At 30.7% G+C, this 27,335-nt stretch overlaps 1 protein-coding gene across 1 annotated transcript in view; it reads right to left on the bottom strand.

Moving 5' to 3' along the window:
• Window positions 1-27,335, bottom strand: part of LOC113376248 (homeotic protein distal-less-like) — a 106,578-nt gene that overhangs the window by 32,568 nt on the left and 46,675 nt on the right. Inside the window, 1 exon segment of the mRNA XM_026616154.1 lies at window positions 19,606-19,784. Within this exon segment, the coding sequence (XP_026471939.1) occupies window positions 19,606-19,784 (179 nt within the window).

Below are 27,335 nucleotides of genomic sequence, written 5' to 3'. Positions count from 1 at the left end.
GCTTCAATAAAGAGATGATAAATTTTTATCTTACCATTTCTTGACGATTAAAGGTCGCTTGTCATTAAAAAGTTCTCATGATTCACGGATATTGAGTAATTTTCTTTCAGAAAAAACTGATTTACGTAACGATGACTAAATATATTTCAAAACCATATTACACACAAAATCATATTGTCTAATTTGCTTATAAGAATTTTAAGCGATTTCATAAAAAGACTCCGGTAGTCCAACACTGACCTTAAATAACCTTAGATTCCGAATACACGTGATAAAAAAACATACACACACATACTGTGACCATTATTCAAATCCTTTTTCCTGCATTATACATAATTAAGTTTATTATATTCGGTTACACTGCATTATATGTTGTATTGTGCTCTTGGATGTTATTTTTTTTCTTGTTCACTTTTTTATTGTATTCGACTCTCTATCGTTTTCTTTCGATTTTTTTCGAGCGTTATTATTATATTATATTATATTGTTATTATTATTTTTATTCGTATGTTTTTTGATTCCGGCTACCGTGCGACGGACAAAGAAAAAAGTAAGATCAGGCAAGCGCAACAGACCAATATTCACACCTTTTGTATTAACTACAGATATTACGACGGGAGAAATGAATTAAAAATCTGTGACCACAGAGAAAGTTCAAAGCGATTCTAATAAAACTTATCTACTCAACTGTAATAGACAAATTTTATTTATTTATTTTATTACATAGATCAAAAGGACGTAAAACTACAATCATAATAATACAATATTAGATATTAACTAATTAACACTGAATTAAATGGAATATGAAAAACGCACGCAAATAAATGAATAAAAAAAAAATACAGTATAGGTACAGCAATAGTAGTAAGTACAGATAGTAACTAGTGGTGAATGGCATCGTGCCTTAAGGCAAATAGCTGGAACTTTCCGTACCGAAAACTAAATTAAAAAAAAAAACTTTGCAAAGCTTTGAAAAAATTATTAGAAATTTTTGAGATTTTAAAAAAACTTGACTTTTTAGAAAAAAATGATTTTTTTGTTTAGATTTTTTTTTGTTTCATCATCTACTTTTTATTTTTTGCTTTTTTATTATTGGATCTAGGGAGACGCTAGACCCTACCTTTACAAATTTCATTCACCATTTGTTCATTACGTCAATACAAGTAAAATGTTCTTTGAATTATTTAAATCGGACTCTCCGTTTATCACAAAAACTAAAGTACCATTTTTGGCACTTTTTGCCCCGCATCTCCGAAACGGCTAGGCCTGCCTTTGCCAAAAACTAATCAGCACGTCTTCTATTTAGTAGGAATCGAATGTTCATGAATTTTATATCCGCACACACACATACATACATCAATTTTTTCTAAGGTATGCCAAAATGTTCAGAAACACTGAAACGTATAGATTTATAAAAATTTCATTTTCTATTTTTTTGCGATTACTATAACTTACCCTACGGGAAGTTCAAAATTACTATAAAATACTACTTATAGTAGTGATATATGGCAGCGATTATATTCTGGTATAAATAGTAGATTTGATTTGCATTTTGTTATATTTTTATGTTATTTTTATTTAAGTGCTTTTATATGCACGAAAAGCAGCTTTATAATATTTGTGAAAATTAAAAATAATGTTAAAAAGCATAATGGATTTTGTTTCAATATTCAATGCATTGTTCACTTTAAGTTATATCAAATAAATAATTCAGATCTTACTAATTGTTCAAGTAGTAACATACAAACATTCATCAAGATTTTCTAAAAATTAATATTTTGTAAATCACTGAATAATTGTAAGAACTGCAACATAAATAAATATTTTTTTAAATAGTTTTTCAGTACTGATATAACCCCATTTTATACGAAATTCAAATCGCTTTTCATCAAAGTTACAATAAGACAAATTGGCATTAAATTTTATATATTTTTTAAAATACTTCCACATATTTTTCTAAATGTCATTATTCGGTCACGTAATTAACAAAAGCACACAGTTATAATGTTGTTTCGAAACCTATAAACTTATTACTTACAAGACTGTTATGTTCTGTGGTCATATTATATATTAATACACTAGCACCAGATGAATTCTCTCTATTCATGAGTATTGTGAAAATGAACAATGATTTTTTTAGTCAGATTAAAATAACGGCTTCTGAACTAATAGACTAATTATCAAAACCGTGGAAGAAAAATGAAACGTTCAATCGATTCTTGAATATTACCACATTGTGTTAATATACATAAGAAATAGGTATTATTGATCAATTTGCTTTGCAATATAAGAAGACACAATTTTGGCAACTAGTTAAATAAACGGTTATGTGAAAATGTTCTATCACAGAAATTGTCGAATATGCTCATTTGACCAATATTCAAAAAATAGTAAAAAATTATATACCTAATAAATTGTAATTATATCTTTTTGGAGTATGTGATCCAAAAAAAATTATTGTATCAAAATAATCATCAATAATCAAATTAACAATATTTAATGATAATGAATGATAACTTTTATCATTCAAAATGTTCAAAAATCCTTTCAATTATTACCTATAACGTATGCGTTGTTAATTTATGTTTTGGACCCGATACGTTAAACCTATAGATTTTTTTTGCAGTAATAAGAATCCAAATTGCCATCATCATGTTAAAATTGAAATAACATAAGTGGTGTAACTGCTTGCGTATAATATATATGATACTTGATGTCTTAATAATATCACAATTTACATATAAGATATTGAGCTTTACAGAGATTCTCAATTTATTGAGTTTCAATGAGGAAATATATAAGGGATAGCAGAAATGCTTCTAGTTCTGATTATTAAAATACCTTGGTAGAATTCGAAATGTTGATTGAAATTAAAACGACTATAAAGCAAACAAGTTATACTTAGTTAAATTTGGTTAGGAGATTTTTATCACTAGAATAAGTTGGTGGTGTGATTTTTTATATTATTAGATCACAACTTAAGGGATCGTTCATAATTGTAAAAATTCTATATTCTATTGTGATGATTTGTCCTGCCTCAGTTTTATACATGGCATCCCAAACTATTACCCTATCTCTAGGTGATGAATTTTTTTATTTCATTTCCTGTAATACTGATATTTTTTTTTTGATGCAGCAATGTCGGGCATGTGCTATTTTCAATTGGAAACATATTACTATCTATATTTTCATGTAAAGATTGATGTCACTACTGCTTGTCATTAGACTGCCCAAGGCAGGGTGTTTTTGTGATAAATAAAAATATTACGTCATTTAGTTGTGTTTTTATTTTGACTAATTGCATATCATATAATTTCTATGATGGCAATCATATTGAAAATTTCCTGCAAAAGGTATCCTGCAAGATACATGAGTATCATCAATAGGTGCAGTGGATCTTTTTGATAAACTTTGTTTTAATAGTTTGTAGTTCATTCTAGCAGCGGGCATAGCTTAGGCAGTAGCATGCCCGACTCAAGCGCCAGCGATTCTCGGATTGAGTCCTGGCACTGTCGTTTGACAATTTCTATTGTTGAGTTGAAATTGAATAGAATTTGAATGTTGGGTTGAAATTGGATAGAATTAGAAGTAAGAAAAAAGCAAAATCAGAATATGAGAATATATTATTTAGAAGGACATAAGAATGAAAAAATCTGTATCAAAGATGTGCTGTATGGAGTAGAAAAAAATCGAAAAGTCAAAAAAAGAAAAGAATATAAAGAAAATTGCTGACTAAATGCTCTAGGTAAGATAAGCCCACAATAACTAGTTCATTCTGTAGCCGAGTTCAAAATAAATTCAAATCATATTTTTGGTATATGGGCAAGCAGTGGCGCAATTAGTTCGGACGTGGTCTAGCACAAACTAGTCCCGGGTTGGCAGGTTCGATCTCAGCCGCGACCAAGTCCGACATCAGGCAGTTTTGATGTCAAATTCTCACTTGAGGTAATAGATTTCAAATATAACCTCAAGTGAAAATTGCCTCTCGAGCTTAGAGCTGCATATGTGATCATAAATGTCGACAAATTCTTCGAGTATTAGTCACAAACGGATTGGACAAATACTGGGTTGCCATCCATTCAAAAAGCCATATATGCTCAAAATAATTACTGAATGTCCCAACATGATAGCTTGTATTCAATGGTTCAACAAAATTTTTTTTTGGTATATGGTTCCTGATGTTGATAAAATATCTTCCCGTGAACGCATTTTTAATATTATTGTTTCTAAAAAAAAATCTCGCGGTAACAGTATCGTTGGGTAACCGAAGGAGATGTTGAAGCACCGAACGGAGGAAGGAATTGCGAAAAACGAAAAACTGAATGTAATAATAAAAAAGCAACGGATAACACGATATTGAAACACGAGTTTGTCACAAGCTCGTACCGTAGACACACAAGGAGAACCGCAGCGCAACGCGATGACTTTCTTCTGCGATAAATATGCATAACGACCAAAAAACGAAGAAAACACGACGATAAAAAGGGCAAAAAATAATAAAATAAGATAAAAGTGCACACTCACACACGCTTAAGCGTCAATGTACTGGGACATACTGAATGTGCACGCATTATATATGCAAAAATATAATAATCCGTCAATATAAACAAGGTAATTTTGATTTGCAAGCGACCGCCGTACGAGCGACGGGACAAGTCGCCACTACATCATATGGTTGAAATGAAATTTAAATGCTTACTACTGTGCGAATTTGTTTTACGATTTTTTTCAATATCATTTGAACAGCAATCAGAACTTAAGAGTTCTATATGGTGATCTATATGTTGAGCTGATTTGACTTAAAACTGCCTGCGTTGATTTTCAGATGGCAACCCAAACAATTAACTCCTCTCTGTGTGATAAATTTTATTACTACAATTTCTGTAATGGGGCGAATATATTTGATGCAGTAATGCCGCATGAGGGCTGTTTTCATTTGGAAACATATTGCTATCTATATTTCCAAGTGAAAACCGATGTCACTACTGCTTGACATCAGCCTGCTCGAAGCTGGTACCAAACCTGGAATTTCGTTGCAATTACCTATAAGCGAGCCCAAATATTTGAGTCTGAAAATATTATGCATTTTCAGATTTTTTTTTATTAAATTATCAGCTTTTTGAGAACACGGGACAATGTAGAACGGTTCGTTGAATTTGTTTTTGTAGATAGATAATTAACCCTCTATGACCCAAATTTTTGTTTTACTTCCAAAAATAATTAAAGTGAAAAAGTATCAGTAATTTAAAGCCTATATATGCAAATTAAAAACAAAAAACCTGTTTGAATAATTTTTTTGGTATTAATGAATTAAGTTGACTTTCAATCCATAGTGGCTATGTTTGCTCTTCTATGTATGAAATATTATTTCAGGTTGAAAAACTTAGCAAAGTTCATAAATGTTGCTATTGATTATCTTATTAACGTTATAGAATTAACATTTATGCGTCACCTTACGGAAAAAGCCATAATTATTTGGTCTAATATCGAAAAATTTGGAATGTGACCTGAAAGTTACGCGGACTCATAGGGTTAATATAAAATACTTCATACTTGAGTCTTATCAAAAATTTACACACAAGTTTGAACTCACTGTTCTTATATAAATTATCATAATCATTCTTTTTTAAAACTTCACTATCAACGACGTCACTATATATAGCAGTTCTTCAGACCAGAAAGAAAACCCTTAAAAAAGTTTTAGACTGGAATAACATTACGCATCTTTGACCGGTCTGCTCTTATTTGAAAATAGTGAAAACACACAAAATTCATTTTCACCAACAGACACCACTTAAATCCACATGAAGTATGCCAATGGTCAAAGATTTTAACGCATGATGAGCATACTCCCCAATACAAAAATCTTCCCATTTTTCCATAACGAGTAAATTTGTCAATCACAGTTGCCTGAATAATTGAATATTGAAAAGAAAAAAACTTCTCAATCTGATTATAGATTTATTACAAAGAAAAATTATACCACCGGTCGTGCAATTATTATGTTATCGATCAAGTTCTCAAATCTGAAAATAACAGATTTGTCATTAGTAATACTTTATGAATGAAACAATGTAAATTTATACCCATGTTCCTCAGGAAGATCCACGTATGTATACATTATGATATTATGATTACAAAGTCAGATTCGGTCTGTTGGGTCTCCGGTTTGACAATAAACAGGAGCCGACAACCGAAAGACGGGTTTACAGTTCTGACGATCATTAAGACAAACTCGCTGGTGACGGAACTGTGACAAATTACAAAGGAAAAAAAATTAAAATAGAATAGGTGCGCTCGACATTATTATTACATCATATCTCTGCACAGATAAAATCGCGCGGTAAGAATCGCATCGCACCTAGAGAGATTTCCCGCCTAGATTAGATTTGACCATTAATATGGTTTGAATACACAGTCGCCGCAATAACTGACACCTAGAGATTGTAGATAAAATCATTGAAGCAGTTTTGAATGCTCAAACTGAAATTAGAGCGAGTTTTTTGAAAATGCAACGATTTATCATAAAACACTGACGTTGAACCATTAACACACCCATTAGATTCATGAGATATTGAGATTTATTTATTGACCAGATATTAGAGATATAGCTCAACCAGAATATTTAATCACGGAATTAATAAAGCTAAATATGATTAGAAATAGATTATGAAATAAATTCGAGTGTTTAACTAAGTTGATCAAATTTAATAAATGTGGATCATCTCTTTATATAATATCTTTTTTTTTTATTCTATACAAAAAGAATTGAAACAGACAATAGTCAATTATGTAAGAGTGCAATCAACGCTATAACTTTAAACATTTTTATGAAACATTTCAATGTTTTTGAGTGTGGATTTAAGTGGTGTCTATTGGTAAATGTAGATTTCAATTTTGGAAAAGAGAAATATAAAACAATCTCAAATTTCACGATATTTAGAACATTTTTAGGCTATACCGGTATAAAATAAATATATTTTATACTATTTAATCAATATATTACTAGCAGCATTTTACCTCAAAAACATTTTACCTTAATTCAAACTACACAAATCCTAGTTCACAGTTCACTGAGTGCACCACAATTAACTGGTTAATCAATAATAAATTAAAAATATTTTGGAACGATAAGAGCATATTCGATAAGTTAATAAGTAATTAATGCACTTTTACTTTATTCTTATACAAGATTTCACCAACTCCTTCTGGGTAATCAAACCTAGCTTTCTCGATATAGAGAGAAATAAAATTCCACACATATAGTTTGTCAAAGCTTTTGTTCATCTTTTACCTTGATGGGACTATCAACCCATACATTGGCATACTTAAACTGCAATCTTAGAAAAGAGAAATATAAAACAATCTCAAATTTCAAGATATTTAGAACATTTATAGGCTATTTCGGTATGACTAATAGTTTTGAGTAGCATTTTACTTCAAAAACAACTTTTTACCTTAATTAAAACCACACAATCCTTGTTCGCAGTTCATAGAATGCACCACAATTAATAGTAAATTGAATATATTTTTGGAACGATAAGGGCGTATTCGATTTGATCAGTAATATGCGCACTTTGACTTTATTCTATTAATTTTTATTTTAGTCAAGATTTGACCAACTCCTTCTGGGTAATCACACCTAGCTTCCTCGATATGGAGAGAAATAAAATTCCACACATATAGTTTATCAAAGCTTTTGTTCATTTTGTACAATCCACCAACTAAACCACGTGATCCTAGCCAATTATGAAAATTAATATTTGTGTTATAATCTGAATTGAATTAAATATACTTCTATTTAGTTAATGTCAAATTTTTATTAGAAAAGAATTATATAGTTGACTTTTGAAACTGTGAACATTTTTACATGATATGCACAGCATCAGAACTTAAGGATTATAAAGCTCTTTGATCTGTTTTAATGACATGACTCAACATCTGTTTTTGTAGATGGCAACCTAAACAGTTGTCCTATTTCTATGTGATCAGTTTTAAGATTGCAATTCCTGTTATAGTGATAAAAGAATTCATTGCAATATTGGGTAAAGGCTATTTTCACTCAGGTACATGTTGCTGCTATCTGTATTTTCAAGTAAAAACTTATATCCTTGACATCAAAGCTGTTCTAGAAGGTATCAAATCTGGGATCTCTGGTTAAAATCCCACCAACTACTAATAGACGCGGCAAACCTATCTGAATTAGATATAGTTTAGTTAACGTTGAACTTTCTGCATAAAAAAAATATTTGTACTTTTGCGATTATTACCAATATTGTATTTAGGCCCAAAAATTTTTGTTACTGGAGTAGCTCCACATCGCACTCATATTAGAATTCATAAGTTCAAGTTTTCAAAAATCAACATTGAAGCATTGGTCCATTACAATGATCAACTGTACTGGATCTACATTTAAGCCGTTAGATTCGCTGTGCTTGTTTGCATGCGAAACTGAGCCAGAATACCTATTTCAAAAACTGAAATGTTATTACTTAATGACGGTTTATAGTCGTATCTTGTTATCGTATCGCGTTTTCCGATGTTTCCTATCTCTCATCGACCGCCTAGTCACGGCTCGTGTAATTCAGTCGAGTCGGCCAGCAGAAGTATCAATTAACCGGAGCGGAGATGCGATTTTCAACAGATTTCCATCGTAAAGAACACAATGAAAAAAGATCGTTTCTATTCTGCTACAGGCGAAAACGTTATAAATTCATTTTCTGCGCCCATATAACAAGGAATAACAAATTGTGCTGATCTAAACCGCATCGTTTTGTTCGCTAACCGCTAACTATAAGGGGATAGAGTACGAAAAAACCGATGATAAAAACGAATCTCGAACGAATTCACTATAACGATTCTTAGTCTCGACACGTTCTGTGTTTCTCGGATTAGTTGCATTTGTGGCGGGATAAATGAAATACACATCGACGGAAGAAAATTGAATGATTAACTAAAATGATTCTAAAAATGTTCATAATAGAAAGATTGAAAGATTTACATCTGTTCTATATTGTTACAAGTAAACCAAGACCACTAATTTTTAACTTTGCAACTTTGAGAGTCAATTTGCATCAATCGAACATGCGACTTCTTACTAACAAGGAGAACCCCATGTTCACTCATCTGGAATTTTGATAAAACTTCTCATAGTGATAGAGTTTATTAGTTAAATCGAACACCTTGAAATATTATAGGCCTATTAGAAAGAGTTAAATTATAAATCATTAAAGTTGCAAAAAATAGACCACGCGCATTACCCATGTCAGCATTGCTACCGAAATTAAGATTTCAAATGCTTAGAACTTAATTTTTAGAATCTTTGCTTTTTTATTATTGTTGAAGCACTAAAAAGTAGTGTTCTGACCAAACGGTTGATCTAATAGCAAAAAAAAAAACGAGAAAGTATCCTTAATCTGCAATCACTTTGGCTTAACACTGCACAGCAGTCGGTAATAAATTATATTTTCTTGCTGTAATTTCTTTTCTTTGAGAAAAAACATTATTCCTATTACTTTGTACCAGTAAGAGTTACCTTAATTTCAGAATTGACGATAGAAACTCTATAAATCACATTTTGTGAATAGGTTTTGCTTAATTGTTATGATCACAAATATAATGGAGAAAAAATATTTTATATTTAATATTTCACAATTTCAAAAGGCTAAATCTAATATATTATAATCTAACTAAACTTCATTTATTTATGAGCTTAAATGTTTATTAAATAATAAGCTATTATGATGATACGTCCCTTAATCTACGAGTTTGTTCTAAAAGACAAGTCAATGGTTGTTGGAGAGCTTTTCCATAAATATTCATTCTTTTAATTCACGATTGTGACTTGAAACGCTTGTATTAATATTTCGAGTTATTTTAGTTTGATAATTAAGTAGATTTAATTAAAAATCAATACTTTGTAATTCAACGATGATTTTAATAGACATCGATATTTTTGTACACTCTAAATTGGAGCTAATTTGCTCCAGTTGTACTATATGCTTTAAATATTTAATAATTTAATTTTTCTCCAATATTGATGATATATTTCTTTTTTAATACAGCTGTCCGGAGACAGGCTACTTAGTAACAAAGTTTGATAAAAAATTACTTTAGCACAGAATGATCCATATAGAACAAAAACATGGTTGTATTTTCCTAGTCCTCATCAAACAGTTCGACTTACAGTTTTTGTGTATTTTTATCATATATTATGTTACTGACGTAATAACTTATTGACGTAAAATAATTATATCTTATTTGCGCGATCATCCTAGAAAAGGCATTATGACATATCTAATCGGATTTTACGTTTGTTTATGGATCGTCGTACTACGCGTTCTGCATCGTCGTATTACTGCATTTTAATCATTAATAATATCGCATTAATAATTTATTTTGGAAAAAATGAATATTGAAAAACCCGGGAGTGGCATATTTTTGCATACAAATTAACTGGGCGATAGCGAACGCTATCTTAAATTATTTGTTGCGTATCAGAAAATGAATAAATGAATTTGGCTAATGAACATTTGGTAACTGAATTGTTATTGAGGCAGTTCGAAGTTTTAGCCATAATCGTTTGCAATTACTGATTAAATTAAATATTTATATAATAGTCTAGTCATTTAAGCTTAAATTAGGTAAGAATCTCGGAATTCGGGATACCCAGCTATAAGTTTGTAAATACTTGTATATTGACACCCTAAAGTTGTCCCAAAACCTACATATGGTAGGATGTCAATACCATATAGGTTTTTTAGGGTGTCAATATTACAGACTTACAGCTGGGTATCTCGAATTCCGAGGTGAACTTACTATATTACTGGACTATAATCGGCTAATGGCTTAAGTAGTCTTAGTGGGTAATGCATCCTAAAAATAACAAAATGTGTGAAATCATTTATATGTCACTTGGTCATACATGTAAGACACAATTTTCAATTACGCAAATTTTACGAAATCGTTCATCTTTTTTATGTATCCTATTAATATTATTAATGCAAAGAGTTCAGTAATGTTACTTAAATCCTGTAATGTAAATTCAATTAATTATATATTCGTGTGAAATTGAACGACTAATATTTTTAATTTGTGTCTGATTTGCTCATAAATGCTCTTTGTTTCAACCAATACATCAATTCTGAATTAGCTAAATCATTAAATACATATTAATTGAATCTAAATTTGGTTATTAATATTTAATAGGCATAGTTAATTTATACATATTTGTAATACCGAGTTTTTCTATAATCACATAGATTCTTCCATGCACTCAAAAATTTGAAGAGCTAATGATAGTATTTTTAAATACAATAGCAGCATACCAATTACTTATTTGATCACGATACGATAAAACTTACAAAGACAAAAAGAGCAATTTTAATTAGTATATTTTCACAGGAATGAGATCAAAAGTTCCTGTTCAATAAGCTATGCTTGCTCTTGTACGTCCTAACCTAGTTTTTTTTTGGAGAGCGCAACCCAGCGGCTATCTACTATTTTTTACGTGTAAACTACATTACATATGTATATATAATAGTGTTGGCGTATGTGTTGCAGCAATTCCTACGGAAGGTGATTTTTACTTGATTATATTTAAAAACCTATAACCTTATGTGAAAATTTGATATGATACTGCATTATGTCGAGCTGGCCGAGGTTGGCATCCAACCAGGGACTAGTTCAAGCTACCCACGTTCTTAACCATTACACCACGATGGTTTCGCTGTAAAAATATTGTCGCAATAAAATGATTTCAATGTATCACAACGAATCGAATATGCAAATGCTGATATTACATAAAAACACGAATATCTCCATCAATTCACATTCGATCTGATTTTTTGTTACATTTATTTATTTTATTGAAACGTATATAATTTTTTGTATCGTCATCTTTGCATTCAGAATAATTAGTAAATCGTACGACTTATATAAACATATGATTATTTTTTGTTCTACCGCTGTAAAAATACCGCGCAATCATTGTGACTCATGACACGCATACGCTTATGAATTATTCTACATGAAAAATATAAATATGCATTGCAACTTTATTCGCATTGTCTCTTAACTGTTAGATTCTGTGTTTGATATGAACTTTATATGCAGTTTTAGATAGAACAATTGCCCTGTTCCCATATACTAGTTCTGACTATCTTTCTGAAAATTTAACACTTGCTTTTCTAGATACCTTTGGCAAGTTTTATGCGACATATCGAATGTAGAAGTTGAGGAAATGCTAAGATTTATTTCATCAGGGATGATATAAATATATACTATTAGTATCTTGGAAAATCAAGAAAAAATTATATTAGTGGGATTTATATTCACACAAATTAATAATAATGTTTTCTTACAAGGATGATAGAACAATAATGATAGCAGATCATTTTCGAGATTCGGATAAAAAATTAGCCAATAATTTACAAACGTGTTTTCAAAAAATTTGTATTTCATATTCGTTAAATATTGTAGCTATTATTTCGTAAAATTTTGTATTTTCGTATTTTCGTATGTTTTGCACTCTGGTCAAAAATCCCGCCAATGAGGCCAAAAAGGACCGATGACAAATTTTAGAGAAATAGTAATAACACGTTTTTCTATAATTAGGAGTTAACCGGAAATTTTACTGAACATTGTTCGATAGTTGTTTGTTGTTGATTGATACATGCTATATGTCGTCAAATAGTTCATATAGTTCAGACAGTACATTTACTGAAAGACAAGTTGGACCTTTGTGCCCCCACCCTGCTCTATTTAAATTCCCAAAAATATCATGCCTTACCCGAAGAATCTTGAGATGATTATAAAAGAGCCTGGTCAAAGTTTGAATGACAATGAGGAAAAAGAAAGTACCTAAAAACTTGCGTTTGAAACTTAATGTGAAGAATTTTGCCATTAATATACTTCAGTCATATAAACCCAGTTTGATGGGGGAGGGGAGAGGGTAAAGGAATCGTTGATTCGTGGTTCTCTCATATCATGGACCTGCCTTCTGGCAGACTAGCATTTATTATTATTATTATCGCGTTACATTTTCCATCATTTTCCTTTATCATTTCGCACGTCGTATTTCGTACTTGCGTGCATAGTGTCCCACTAACCCGGCCGGCGGCGTCGAACGGCCGTTGTAGATAACGAAAAAAAAAATAGTTGGCCGAACGGCGAGCTTGCTGAAAATCTCGTTTGTTGCATAAATCAAAATTGGAAGTGCACCTCGAGTTTTCAGGTCAGGTATTATCGGCTCACATCATACACATCATAAACCGGTCACCGTATCATACACATTTGCGGTGCACATATCACACTTATCGGTGATGGGGCATTGGGAATTGGAGGAACGGTGGGGTATACATACATATATGATCGTACAAATTTTTGTAATTTAGCAATTGCCTATTTTCAACTTTCACTAAACAACGTAAACACAGTTGATGTGTCAAAGGTTGAAGATTTGTATCAAGTAAATCCTCGAAAATGCTCGCCTTGTCCTTTACTATTAGCAAGATATAAATTTATTATGGGTGTGTGATTTTTAATAAAGAACTAATTTACGAAACAAGCTTTGCAATCTATACACTTTCTCCTAAAATTAATCAAGCTTAAATTTATTAATTTTCAATTTTTGCAAACCTTTCCTCGAACCGTTTTTTTAATGCTTCTGATTTTCTTATTACCACTCATTGATAAAATTCATTTTTACTCTAGTCATTTCTATAAAAAAGATTTTACTGAAACTGATAAAAATCGTGGATAACTTTATAGTACATAATATATTAATAAAATTTAATTTAACTTCAATATTATTATTTCCATATGAATGCATTACTGTAACAATGTACCACTTAGCTTATTCATGTAGATTTTTTTTGCTGATCTTTCTGTACTGCTTCTGAGCAAGTAAAGGTCGCGATATACTTATTAACGAACATTGAAGCAAGAGTTCCATTCATTCCGTTCCATTAAAAATCCCATTAAAAATGTTACATATCGCGTACTTATTAATATGCAATCTTTTTTCACGTACATATATATCAATCAGGCTCGATCGTGTTACGGCAAAACCTGTAATGTATTAATAATACATAGAAGTGAAAATGTGTAGCAAATTTGTAGCCGACCTGATCTATATCTCGCTCTTTATAATATATTCTGATGGTAATATCATATCTTGGATTATTAACTTTAGCTCACAAAAAAAAATTAATTTAAACTAACATGGGTGTAGTCAAAACATAATATGATCTTGAAAATAGTTCAAATATATATCTGATAATAATCGATACTTTCGTGTATGTCCATAAGGAGTACCATTACAACCCTATACCCTCAAAGAGTCATATTACGACTATTGAGTAAGTAGAGTATTTTAATTTGATACTCTGTTCGCTTGTTAAATCAGAACTCTATTCATAAAGGTTATAAAATAAGACTTACGGCATTGTTTAAAAGTTAAACTTTTTGTATCTATTACGTTTAATTACAAATTATTAAAAACACTATATTGAAAATTTTATAATATTTTTGAATTAACCAACGTATTGCACAAAATTAACCCTTTCGACTTGAATACCACATAATTTTCGCAAATATTTCCATTTATTGAAAAATAAATTTTGAAATAATTCTTTACTATTTTATGACTAGAATAATCTGACTACAGCAAATTTTAATTTTCATCGGATTTCTATTAAAACAAGAAATTTGCCTGTCAATGAACTAATCTTTGAACTTGCACCTTTTTTCAAACATTTTAAGCGGCCTAAGAGTAAAACTTTTTAATTTACCAGTACTTACATGTTACAAAATTAATAAATTGATATTAATTAATGAAGTTTCTAAGATATCTCTCAGTAAGGCAATTCCGTTGTCGAACTATATTTTACTAATAAAATGCATATCAAATTTCAAAAATAAATTTTAATTATAAATAAATTTTAAAATTATTTATTCAAAACTATTATATTTAACTATTTTCATAATATTGAAATATAAAATAAATTTCGTAAAAAACTATAATTGATAATAAATTTTATATTTTTAGATACTTGCTGTAATATTAATCAGTTAATTGCAACCCATAAATTATTATATAATTATTATTAAAAGTTACTAAAAATTATTAAAAAAATATTAAAGAAATCAGTTTTTCCATTACGATATTTTACTATCATTTATTATTTTTCTAACATTTACTTAATTTTTCTATGAAAAATTTGAAAAAAAAATATATATATATAAGAATTTCAGAAATGTCTAATTAAGCTTCACTATTTTTGACTTCCCAGGTGAGTTGTAGTAATCGCAAAAAAATCGGAAATGAAAGTTGATATATATATATATATATATATATATATATATCTTTGTTTCAAAACATTCTGATCATTTTGGAATACATTAGAAAAAATAGATGTACGCGTGTGTGGGTGTGTGTATGGATGTGCGGATACAATTTTTTGTCGACGATTTCTAAAACACGGATCAACCGATTTGAATGAATTAAAATTCGATTTCTCTTGATAAAAGACATGCTGACAGTTTTTGACCAAGGCAGGTCCAGCCGTTTCGAAGATACGGAACAAAAATGCCAAAAAATAGTAATTCAGATTGAGAGGACAAAGTGAACATTTGACTTGTATTGACAGAATGAAGAACTGAACAAATTTTTGGAAAGGCAGGTCTAGCGGTTTCGGAAATCTAATAAAAAAAGTAAAAAAATGCGGCGGTCAAAAATGATCATTAGACATACGCATATACAAACTATCAGATATTTTATAAAGATTTCAATAATAAATACAAATTCATATTTATGTTTCTATGGGTTCCGTATCAATGTTTATTCGTTAGACTACGCCTTCAATATTTCGTTTCTAAAACAGCTGCGCAGAGCGATTGCTTTAAAAAAAGTTAAAAATTTCAGATATAAAAATAATTCAAATTTTTAAAGTTTTCAAAAAATTCTAAAGCTTTTTCAAAAATCTTAATTATCGGTACGGAAAGTTTCAGCAATTTTCCTTAAGGCATGATGTAATGCACCACTAGTTGTGTACATTTTTGTACTATTCAAAGCCCCAAACAAATGTATTTTGTATTTGAAATAGAAGTAACACTGGCTACTTCTACTATTGTCAATTTATTTGTCATATTTAATCTAATTATATTATCTAATTATATTTTAATCTAATTAAATTTACTAGATGTCGATTAAAGAAGTTGTGAATTATATGGTAAAATTAAAAAAAAAAAATTCAAAGCATATTTTCTCTAACAGAACCGTCCTTGTATGAATGTTGTTATGGATGTGCTCCTATTCCGCAACTTGGAACTTTTCCCGCACGCGCTTATGTTACAGTAGCCCCGAATCGGTTTAGGGTTGAAGCAACCCTCGGCGCCCTCGCCGCCCGCGTTCTGCTTGCACTAATTACCCATTTGACCCGACACCAATTAGTAAATACAATAATGATGGATCGTGTGGCAATATAATATTCTAGCTTTAGCTTTCCACCGAGCACGAACGTTTATTATGGGATATCCCTAAATAATAGAACGGTTGAAACAAATCACGGCTGTTTTATGCTAAAACAAAAAATAATATTGACTGTGTAATTTATATTCTTATAATTAACTGCAAATAACACTGCAAAAATGCTAATTTTTCATTATTGACAGTATTCAATAATAGCTGTCAACAATAATTTTTTAATTTTAATTGATGGTACAAATGTCTCAAGTGTCAGTATTGACAATGGATCAGATTCATTAATCAATATAGATATTTTTTCACTAAGATTTATAACTTATTATGCACTTCTAAATACACATTTTATAAAAAATCATTTTTTGCCTATTTACCTTAAAAGGAGTTTAAATTAATGTGATTAATTAATTTAAACTCCTTTTAAGGTCTCATTTTCATATATTATTGTCACCTTGCTAAGTTAGTACAAAATTGAGGATAATTTTGTAATGTATTTACAAATATTAATGATCAAATGCTTACATATATTGATCAATTAAAGTTTCTTTTAAATTTATTATTTATATATTGATGGACTCAAAGATTTGATTGTTTTCAAAATTGATTAGTTCAAAATTATTTAGCAGATTTTTTTTATATCTAAAATGTTTAATTCAAACTTTTTCATAAAGTTGATTAAAAATCGATCTGTTGATTTGTGGATATGAAAATACTTTTAGCAATATATACGCGCTTTAACAAAATAACAATGGCTGTTATTTATGTATATAATTAATTTTGAATATTTTATAATAGCAAATTTTTCAATTATTTTAATATACTTATACATAAAACAAGACTGAATCCTCTTATTTTCATTAAAATATCATTTTCCTCATAAACATTGAATGCAATAATTGTTACATGCATATTATTTGAAAGAATAATCACATATCTGAACGAATTGATCTATTCTTTTGAGATGGGCGTATTTTATTATGTTATCATATAAAATATTTAAAAAAGAAAATATATTTAAAAAAAATGTATAACGTCCCTCCGTCAGGTTTTCTGTCAGAAACAACTTTTTATGAAATACAATATTAATGGTGACAGAATATTAAAAAACTTTTAAATTTAAAAAAAAATAAATATATAGGAAATTGAAAATAAAAAATTATTCACCTACAGTGTTGATATATATTTTTTGTCAAAAGCATTTATAAAAGGAATTATTTAAGAATATTTTAAAATTTTGATTTCAATTTGCGTGGTAAATGGTTGTAAATGAATAAATATATTAAATTTATTCTAGAATTATTAGCTAAATTGTAGATCCATATCCACGTCGTAATAAAAATGTTGAAGCTACGCCAACTAAATAACATTAGCGGTCCAAATTAAAATATAAAAAATAAATTGACTTTACTTAGTGTATAATTTCCCTAAATAAATATCTATTAATATTCAATTTAAATTCAGGTACAATACTTGACGATTATATTTATAAATTCACTATCAGCTGTCGTTGTCTTCGTCTGTCTGCTGCATGCACCGATTGTATGTAGTAAAATTATATTGTCGAATCGAATTAATATTGGATTGAATTCTAAAGTGACTTTGATACATTAGATATGTACGTCGCAAAGACCCCTTTCGGGAATTTTCATGAGAACCACGACAAAACGTGGATCTTTTATTTATCGTCCGTCCGTAAGAAAGCTAAGGCATATGTAATTATATTTGTTAATAACTGTATTGCTAGATTTTAGTGTATAATGATATTCAAGCAAGGTATTATTTAGTGAACGGCAACTTTTTAGGTCTCTATCGTAAGAGGCTTTAGATGTTACTATTCATTAGCCGATAGTCGTGCATATGTGAACTATGATCTACTTCTTTGATGAAAATAATAAAAGGAAGTATAATAATACCAATATAATATATTATAAAAACATTTGGACCAATCAATTTTGGACGAGCTTAAATAATTATATAAATATGCAAAAACAGCATAGCCTCTTTAAGGGCGATTTTTAGATATTACGCATATTACGTTATTGATCAATTTTGACACCGAATTTTTGTTATTTTACAGCAATCCAAATTATTGCATATTCTTTAAACTATATTAATCACTATTTATTACTATGAATGACTTTATTAGTAGAAATGTCATTGATTGTCCTTACTACCTAAGATGTAGTTTATTCTTTTAAAGACAACCCGACGCTTTTCTGATAGTGTTGTTGCATCAATGCTCCGAAGTGCTATTTTTATTTTGAAACGTATTGCGATCTATATTTCGAAGTGAAATCCGATGTCACTACTGCTTGACATCAGGCTGCCCGAGATGGGTATCAAACCTGCAACTACCGATTGAAATCACATAGCTCAAACAACTAATTTACTCAAGCTCAAGACTAAGTAGATCTTAATTTACTATCAGCGAGCTAATTTTGTAGGTAGAACATAAACTCCATGTTGAACTCAACTTACACCAAAAAGAAATACTGTACGTGTGTTTTTAGTATTTCATTCTGGTGAAATATTAGACGTGACTTATAACACTTCCATACTTTTTTTATTATTGAAACCTATGTCTGGCCGAGTCTCAGAATAATGGTACTACCTTATTGATTAATTTTGATGTCAATTAGATTAAAAAAATTGCCAATTTTGAGTTAATTTTGTGGTAATACATGAATTTTATAACAAATCTTGTTCCTCAGTAATTTTGTACTACTTTGTTTTTATAGTCATATTTAACAGCAATCAGTTTGAGTTTCTCCTTAAGTCGGATCTTTTTAGATGGTAACTGAACGGTTAATCCATCATTATTATTACATTTTATCTCACAGGGATACTAATTTTTAGTACTCATTTCATTGCCACTTCGATGAAAAGTAAATTAATTGTACGTGATTGCATTTTAAATGTACGTTACATAAAACAAAACTGCCTAGGGATGACTAAATATGTATTCGTTCTATACCACCGCTTGTCAATTTACACAAGCTTGTACGTTTGATTTTAATAATTCAACTTGATGAGGTATCAGGCTTTGCATATAACACTTCCCTTGAAATTTTTTATTATTAGGACAAATGCTTGATTATTTAAAATTATTTAATTATTCTAACCTGTGTCTGAGTAAGTCCCAGGCTGGCTGCAAGTTCTGCTCGTTCAGGCAACGCGAGGTACTGCGTCCGTTGAAACCGCCGATTCAACTGTTGCAGTTGAAGGGATGAGTATATCGTCCGGGGTTTGCGCATTTTCTTTCCTTTACCGTTGACCCTTAATCCACCATCATCACATTTTTCTGAAAAATAAGAGAACAATATTTTATATAAATTTCATACCGATCGTAACATGAAAATTGATTTGGAAGACTGTGACTACAACGCTCATCTGCTCACAAATATTTCTGTACATTGGATCCAAGTCACTACATAATTCCTCTACAATTTTTAATATTTAATTAAGTTAAATTTAGCATTTAACACATTACTATAATTTATTTTTATTGCAAATCCAATGTCAAAAGTATATACTGTCATTTCTTAAAATACTATTTTATTCAACAAAACTGTTAGTAATTTAAGTAACAATTAATTTAAGAACATGGGATTAATACTGTGTAAATGGTTTGTTTTTACGTACCGACCGACGGCATTCTTAAAAGTGAAGTCAAATCATTTATAAGTACAACTATTCTAGGATGAATTATTTTTGGACGAGTATATATAAATTTCTCCTGCTTAGTATAAAACTGTAACTAAAAATCAGAATCATTCATACAATCGATATGTCATTAAAATTATATACTATGGCCAACTTGTGCTGCCACAACTTATTAATATACTAAAAAATAGTTATTATTTGCGAATCAATAAACAAAATATACCACTGGCTATCTTCATATAAAACGTACAATAATTTTATGTTCGACAAATACAAGCATGACTTAACTCCTTTAAATTCTTTTCAAATTTTTATATTATCTATCCATCATCTTGTTCACACTTTTTTATTTTTATGATGATGATTCCAGTTATAGTTTATATTTATCTTATTGTTAGATTACTTTTTGTATATGTATATATTTGAAGAGCAATCAGAATAACAGCTTTATAATCTGTTAAATTTGTCATTTTTGTAAATGCCTGGCTTTTCAAAAGGTAGTCATTGATTATTCCTAACTATTGATGGACTTATATATAAGCAACCCAATGATTGTCCTTTTCTAATAGTGATAATAAATAAATAAATAGTAGTCTGCCCAAAGGCAGGTCCATGGCATAAGAGCATCACAAAGCAATGATTCCCTTTCCCTCATCTTATTATTATTCCCTTTAGCGCAAATCACTCTCTGTTCACTCTTATGAATTTTTATTTCCAAACTTGTGTTTCCAGGTTTTCTGATTGTGTGCTTCGTTTTTCAGTTCCCTGTATTTTTTTACGCGTAAGTCATCAACCATATACATTCTTCTTCTATCCAATCCTTTTAGTCCTTCTATTTTACCTTCGACGACGTCATGTAGAAGGCGCCCTTGTTGCAGAATGGGTCCGATCCAGTTTTCTTTCTTTGAGTGCTCAGTAGATATCTTTCTTTGAGTACTAGATCTTCTTCATTTGGTATCTTATCTATCCACTTTAGCTTCTCCATTTCTCTCCAGCACCACATTTCAAAACTCCAATTCTCGATTTCGATTTAGAGTTATCCCCATGGTCTCGGTCTCATCTCGTTTCGATATTTATCATTCTCATCATTCTAATAGTGATGATATATTTAACTCATCGTCATTGTCAAGCCGTTACCATTGTCACTAGTAAACACATTTTGACCGATTTTCAAGTGAAAATGAATATCACCACTGCTAGATAACACGTTGTCCAAAACGCAAGTTGAACCCTGAAAAATGTCGTTCTAAATCTAGGCGCTTACTATTGTGCCACGAAAAAAAGTCCTTATATTTATCTTATGTACAAGAATATGTATCTTTCCCCAATACAGATATTTTTAATTATTCAAACAAAACTCCATAAATATCATCTACGTAGATGTACGGCATACTCAATCGATGATTTATAGAGTAAGGCTGCATTTCTATTCCTTTTTATAGCTCTTGCATACAAGTTAATTGAATACTACATTATTACTTCATATAGAGTTAACCATAATCCTTGTTTGAAAAAAGATACTTAAAGATGTAATATTTGTTACATAATAATACAACGACGCTTCTACTAGACTTCAGTGTGCATCGCTTAACGACCATGATTTATTGCAGAGCCCGCAGTGGCGAGTCGCCGGTCTAATGTCTGCGGCGTGCAGCCTTGTGTGCGCGTGCTTTATTCACTCGACGAGATTCCAATCGGACTACCACGATGCAATTCCATTTCAATGATAAAGGATAGACTTGCATTCAATTGTCGTTAGACCTCCAATTGAGAAATAAACTTAAGGTAATTGATATCAAGTAGGAGCAATATCAGTTTTTGCTTGGAAATATAGATATTAAATATATTGTCAAAATTATCAAATTTGCATCAACCATTGGGTTAATATCTAAAAATCCGACGTAAAGTTTCGGCCAAACAGCTTATAAAACGCGAGAGTCTGATTGCTGTTAAAATATGGGAAAAAAGTTAATCTCTGACGGGTATAAAACTATCTGTAACGCAAATTTATGAACCGATTCTGCCGCATAACAGACCAATGTTATGACATTGCTATGATATCAAGAACTTTCCATACTAAATTTGACAAAAGCCATGTGGTTGTTGTGCAGGCAGGCGTTTTTTTGCGATTTATCAGATAGAAAACCTAACCTAGAAGCCGCAAAAATGCCAAGTAATCGATCTTAAATAACAGGGTCTTTCTGATCCAGTTCCATAACATACGGGTGACGTTGCAGTTTATGTGTAAAACGCCTGAATGCACAGCAAACACATGACATTTTGAAAGTATTCAGTATGATTCAGTAGCATAATGTTTGGAAGTTGAAGCGTAGCATAGCCTTGCCATAACATTTTTCTGTTAAGCGGCAGAATCGGCCCATTAGTTTCAATTCACAAATAGGTAAAGTTAGTTGACCAAATTGATTTTTCATAAAATTGTTGCAATTTAATGAAAATGATGCTTAAGTTTATTATTTAAGAACGTAAATTTTATAGATTAAGCAGAGATTTTATTATTACAGAAGTCACGCTGGTCAGTAAGTGTTTGGGCTGTATTTAAGAAGTTATCTTCAGATTCTGTATTATAACCACTGTCTAAGTCCACAATTCAATATAAAAGTATAGTTTGAATAAAGAAATGAGTCTAATGTGGTGTCATGATTCAGGCTTGTGCTTACAAGTCCCGGGTTCAATTCAACCCCGACCTGCTCGATATCAAGCAGTATAAAATCAAATTTAAACTCGATTTATTGCCTTTCATAAACATTGCTGCATCACATATATGCTAATACTATTAGATATGCATGTCTAATATATCTAGTCTACTCATAGAACAGAAAAGTAGTTGACCGATAAGTTGCTATTTCGAGAAAAAATACTGAGTTAGGATACACGATAGCAAACACAGCTCATAGACCATGTAGTTCTGACGATTATATATATTCTAAGTCTCGATATTTCATATATGTCTATCCACATCACTAACAATAGCCGATATAGAATTTCAAAAACCTGATGAAAATTACCATAATCAATCATCAACATGTATCATCCTTGTACAGTTGGCTAATAAAACTTAAGTAAATATGTGTCATTTTCTCTGAGTGGATATAAAGCAAGAAGGTTGCCAACCACTGCCCTAACTCAAGTAGCTGATACTCATTTGTTTTATTATCCTGTAATATTATTTTATGGGTCATAACGTGTACGGCAAGGAACGGGTGACTGCTAGCCGACTTGCCATTCATAGTTATCATTACACTGTTGAATATAGATGATGCCCACGAGATATTATTGGATTACTTCATTTAAAGGTCGTAGGAGGGAATTAATATATGCACGCGCTCAGATAAAAATCTTATATTTGCGAAGGTTTCAGAATTCTTAAAAATGACTAGCATATTTAGGGTTTGCCAAAATAAACTATTAGTAATTGTTCCTATTTCTATTCTATTTATGCCTAATGTTCTAGAAACCAAAGTCAAATATAATTATTTGCTTTTATTGACCCTGTTTACTCAGAGCATTTACCCAAATCTACTACTTTCTTTTTACACTATCTTTATTTTACCATATATGCTATCTCTATATGTCCTATCTCTATATACTATCCAATTATTCAATACTATCCAACACAAATATAGAAACGTGTAAATTTTTCTACCAGTATACCGTTAAAATTCATGATTAAAATAAAGATTTTAATTTTTGTCATTCCTTCAACACTTAAGAAATCCGAATGAATATTAAATATCACATTGTCAAGCCGTTGATGGATTTTAATTATACTTCTAACCAACCGTTGCGCAAAGACGAGCATTCGGCCGTGCTGAACAATGTATTCATTTTTCATCAACGGCTCTTGTATCAAAATTTGTGACATATCTACTGTCAAAAATTTAGACACCGACGATGCGACGGAAATGAAGAAACAGGGCGACGGCTCCTTCATGTGTGACCGACGAACATCATATGAGAACGAACTCTAGTAATAGACTATAGGTAAAAAAATTTACACAAAATGTGTATACATTATTAAAATCTCTATAAAATATCTGATAATTTGATGTACATATGTCCAATAAACATTTTTGACCGCCAAATGACATTTTTTAACTTATTTTTATTGAGAGTCCATAACCGCTGAACCTGCCTTCCCAAAAATGTAATCAGTTTTTCATCTTGCACTTCTTTTTAAGTGCACGTCTTTTTATCAATACGAATCGAATGTTTTTTGAATTATTCAAATTGGTTGATCGGTGTTCCCGAAATCCGGACACACACACATACATCCATCCATTTTTTCTAAGGTATGCCAAAATGTTCAAACACTTTTGAAACGTAAAGATATATAAAAATTTTCATTTTCGATTTTTTGGCGATTACTTCAATTTACTCTAAGGGAAGTTAATATTATATATATCTACATTTTAATATTTGTATAATTTGAATTACATTTATAATTTCTAACTACATCTAGGATAAGTTGTAGTAATCGCGAAAAAAAAATCTAGAATAAAAAAATGTATATATCGTTACGTTACAAAGGTTTCTGAACGTTTGCCACCTTAGAAAAAATGGATGGATGTGCGGATACAATTTTTCGTCGACGATTTCGAGAACACGGGTCAACCGATTTGAATGATTCAAAAAGCATTCGATTCCTATTGATAAGGATTAGTTTTTAGCCAACGCAGGTCTAGCCGTTTCAAAGATACAAGGCAAAAAGTGCCAAAAATGAATATTTAGGTTTTGGGAGAACGGAGCGTCCAATTCCAATAATTCAAAAAAAAACTTCACTTGTATTGATAAAATTAAGAACTGATTAAATTTTTAGGAAGACAGGTCCAGCGGTTTTAGAGATTCAATAAAAAAAAGTAAAAAAATGCCATCTTGCGGTCAAAAATGATCATTAGACAAATGAACAACGAATTATAAGATGTTTTATAGAGGTTTTAATAATAAGTACAAATTTTGTTTAAATTTTTATGAGTAAGATTTATAATGTTCCATTGTTAGACTGCGACGCCGCATCGCTTACGCGCTTTGATATTTCGTTTCTAAAAACAACAGCGCGATTACATTGAAAAAAAATCAAATTTTTCAAAAAAATTTAAAGCATTTAAAATTTTTAAATTGCGGTACGGAAAGTTACAGCAACTACTAGTTCGAATAACAAATCACCCAGTTATTTCTGTCCAAAATTTTGCCCTATTCGAAATTTGTCTAACACTTCATCAAATCAGTTCCTTCGTCATTCCTCCGGTTCATCTAATCATCGGCTGTCCATCTAGTGCGACGATGTCCGTGCGCCAGTACGAATCTTCTACGTGCCTTGTGTTGCTGCTTGGCTCTTCCTTCCACCTAGTACGTGTGTATGCAAGCAAGCTCGACTTTTTGAAGTTTCACGCTCTGACAGAGGGTGTAATGAGCGCCACGGAATGACTTTCATAATTGCGATATCCTATGTAATGTTTCTCTACTGTTTTTAATTCTCTTCTCTCTGACCGAGAGAGCGCGGTCCCCAGAGGCTCAGATGCGAACCTCGACAACGTGGAATGCGCATGCATTAGGGAGATTTATCCGATAGTGCAGATAAAGAAATATGGAATAGTAAGATTTACCAAGTAAATCCAAAACACTTTAAAAATAATAGGTTGTCAAATATCTCCCTTCCGCCTTTTTGTATTATAAACCAAGAGCAAAAAAGCGGAAGGGAGATATTTGACAACCTAATATAAACATTTTTTGCTGGATAATGTAGTATTGTCGAGATGCACATTAGAAGAGGGCAAAATAATTCAAAAAATTAACTAAGAAGGAGAACCTTAGATTTACTCTTCTGGTATTATGACGACGAAACTTTGCATGGTGATAGAATTTATAGTCAAACCGAAGACCTTAAAATATTATAGACCTATAGCGGTAAAGCGGTTTAATTATAAAAAATAATTAGAGATCACGTATGCGTAGAGTATTCGCTATCAATATGTCTCTGTTCGGACGTCTTTTCGTTTTATTATATTGGCCATGAAGGTGACAAAACTTCAGGGCATCCTGCTTCATACGAAATGGTTGCTACCCCTGGTAGAGAAGGGGGGCGGAGTGTTTTAACGGAACTAGTTGTTCACTTCTAAAAGTAAAGTCTAGTTCTAAAGTTAACAACATGTAAATAACCAATAAAAATAAATATATCTTTTTATTATAACTTAGTAACAAATCAGTGATTGTAATTAGAACTGCAACAAATACATAATATGCAAACAAATCAGTGTTTAATACAGTCCACAGCTACAAGGGTTAAATTTTAACCCAACAACCTGAATTATCGAAGGAGAGTTTTAATAAATTCTATAACTATGTAACACAAAGTACAGTCTCAATAGCTCGATTTTTTTTCAATTTGATATAAAAATAAATATCTTACTAGACTCTCCCATCCCCAACATGATATTTTGTTATTTTTGTCAAACCCCCCTCCCACTTTAAGGCTCACGTGATTAATGGACGCCCTCCTGAAGGAAACATTTTCTTGTGCTCTTATACAAAATAGTAAATATGTGCACGTGCTATGCATCAATTAATTTTTGCATTCTGCATATATTAGATAACAGATAATAATTCTTTCTGTTTTAACCTTATTCTGACACAACTTTTCATGACAAATTATCTTATATTTGTAAAGATTCATTTTATTTCGATTACCAAAATCAGCAGGACCGATGAGAATAGACATTATGGAAAGAGATTATTGGAGAACAATAGAGCTTAAATATTGTAGAAAGTTGACAACAGTGAAAAATAGCACTATATTTAATAATTATCATAATCACGTTATCGATTTATTGAGACGATAACTATCAAGTAATAAATTCAAACTTAGTTTTTAATTATCTTGCGTAACAAAATTGACCATTAATTTATCGATAGTTGCATATTCAAATAAGTCATCCAAATGTATTACTTTACGATTTGCCAGAAGCGTGGAAACACGTGGGCATTTCGATATATATAAAATTTAGTCCACAGTACATTACATAAATAATAAATGAATAATTCAATTGATCGAAATAAATTAAATATTAGTTCCAATATCTTTAATAATATTGATTTTCCCGTGTCCACTTAACAAGCTGTCGGGCCAATAAATTTCAGAAATGCAGTGTATGCTCTGATGGCAATTTACGAG

This window comes from Ctenocephalides felis, unplaced genomic scaffold (assembly GCF_003426905.1).
Source record: "Ctenocephalides felis isolate EL2017-DRISC unplaced genomic scaffold, ASM342690v1 CF-g0.4_SCAFFOLD_01886, whole genome shotgun sequence".
NCBI classification, from domain to species: domain Eukaryota; kingdom Metazoa; phylum Arthropoda; class Insecta; order Siphonaptera; family Pulicidae; genus Ctenocephalides; species Ctenocephalides felis.
This window is presented reverse-complemented; position numbering and strand designations above follow the sequence as displayed.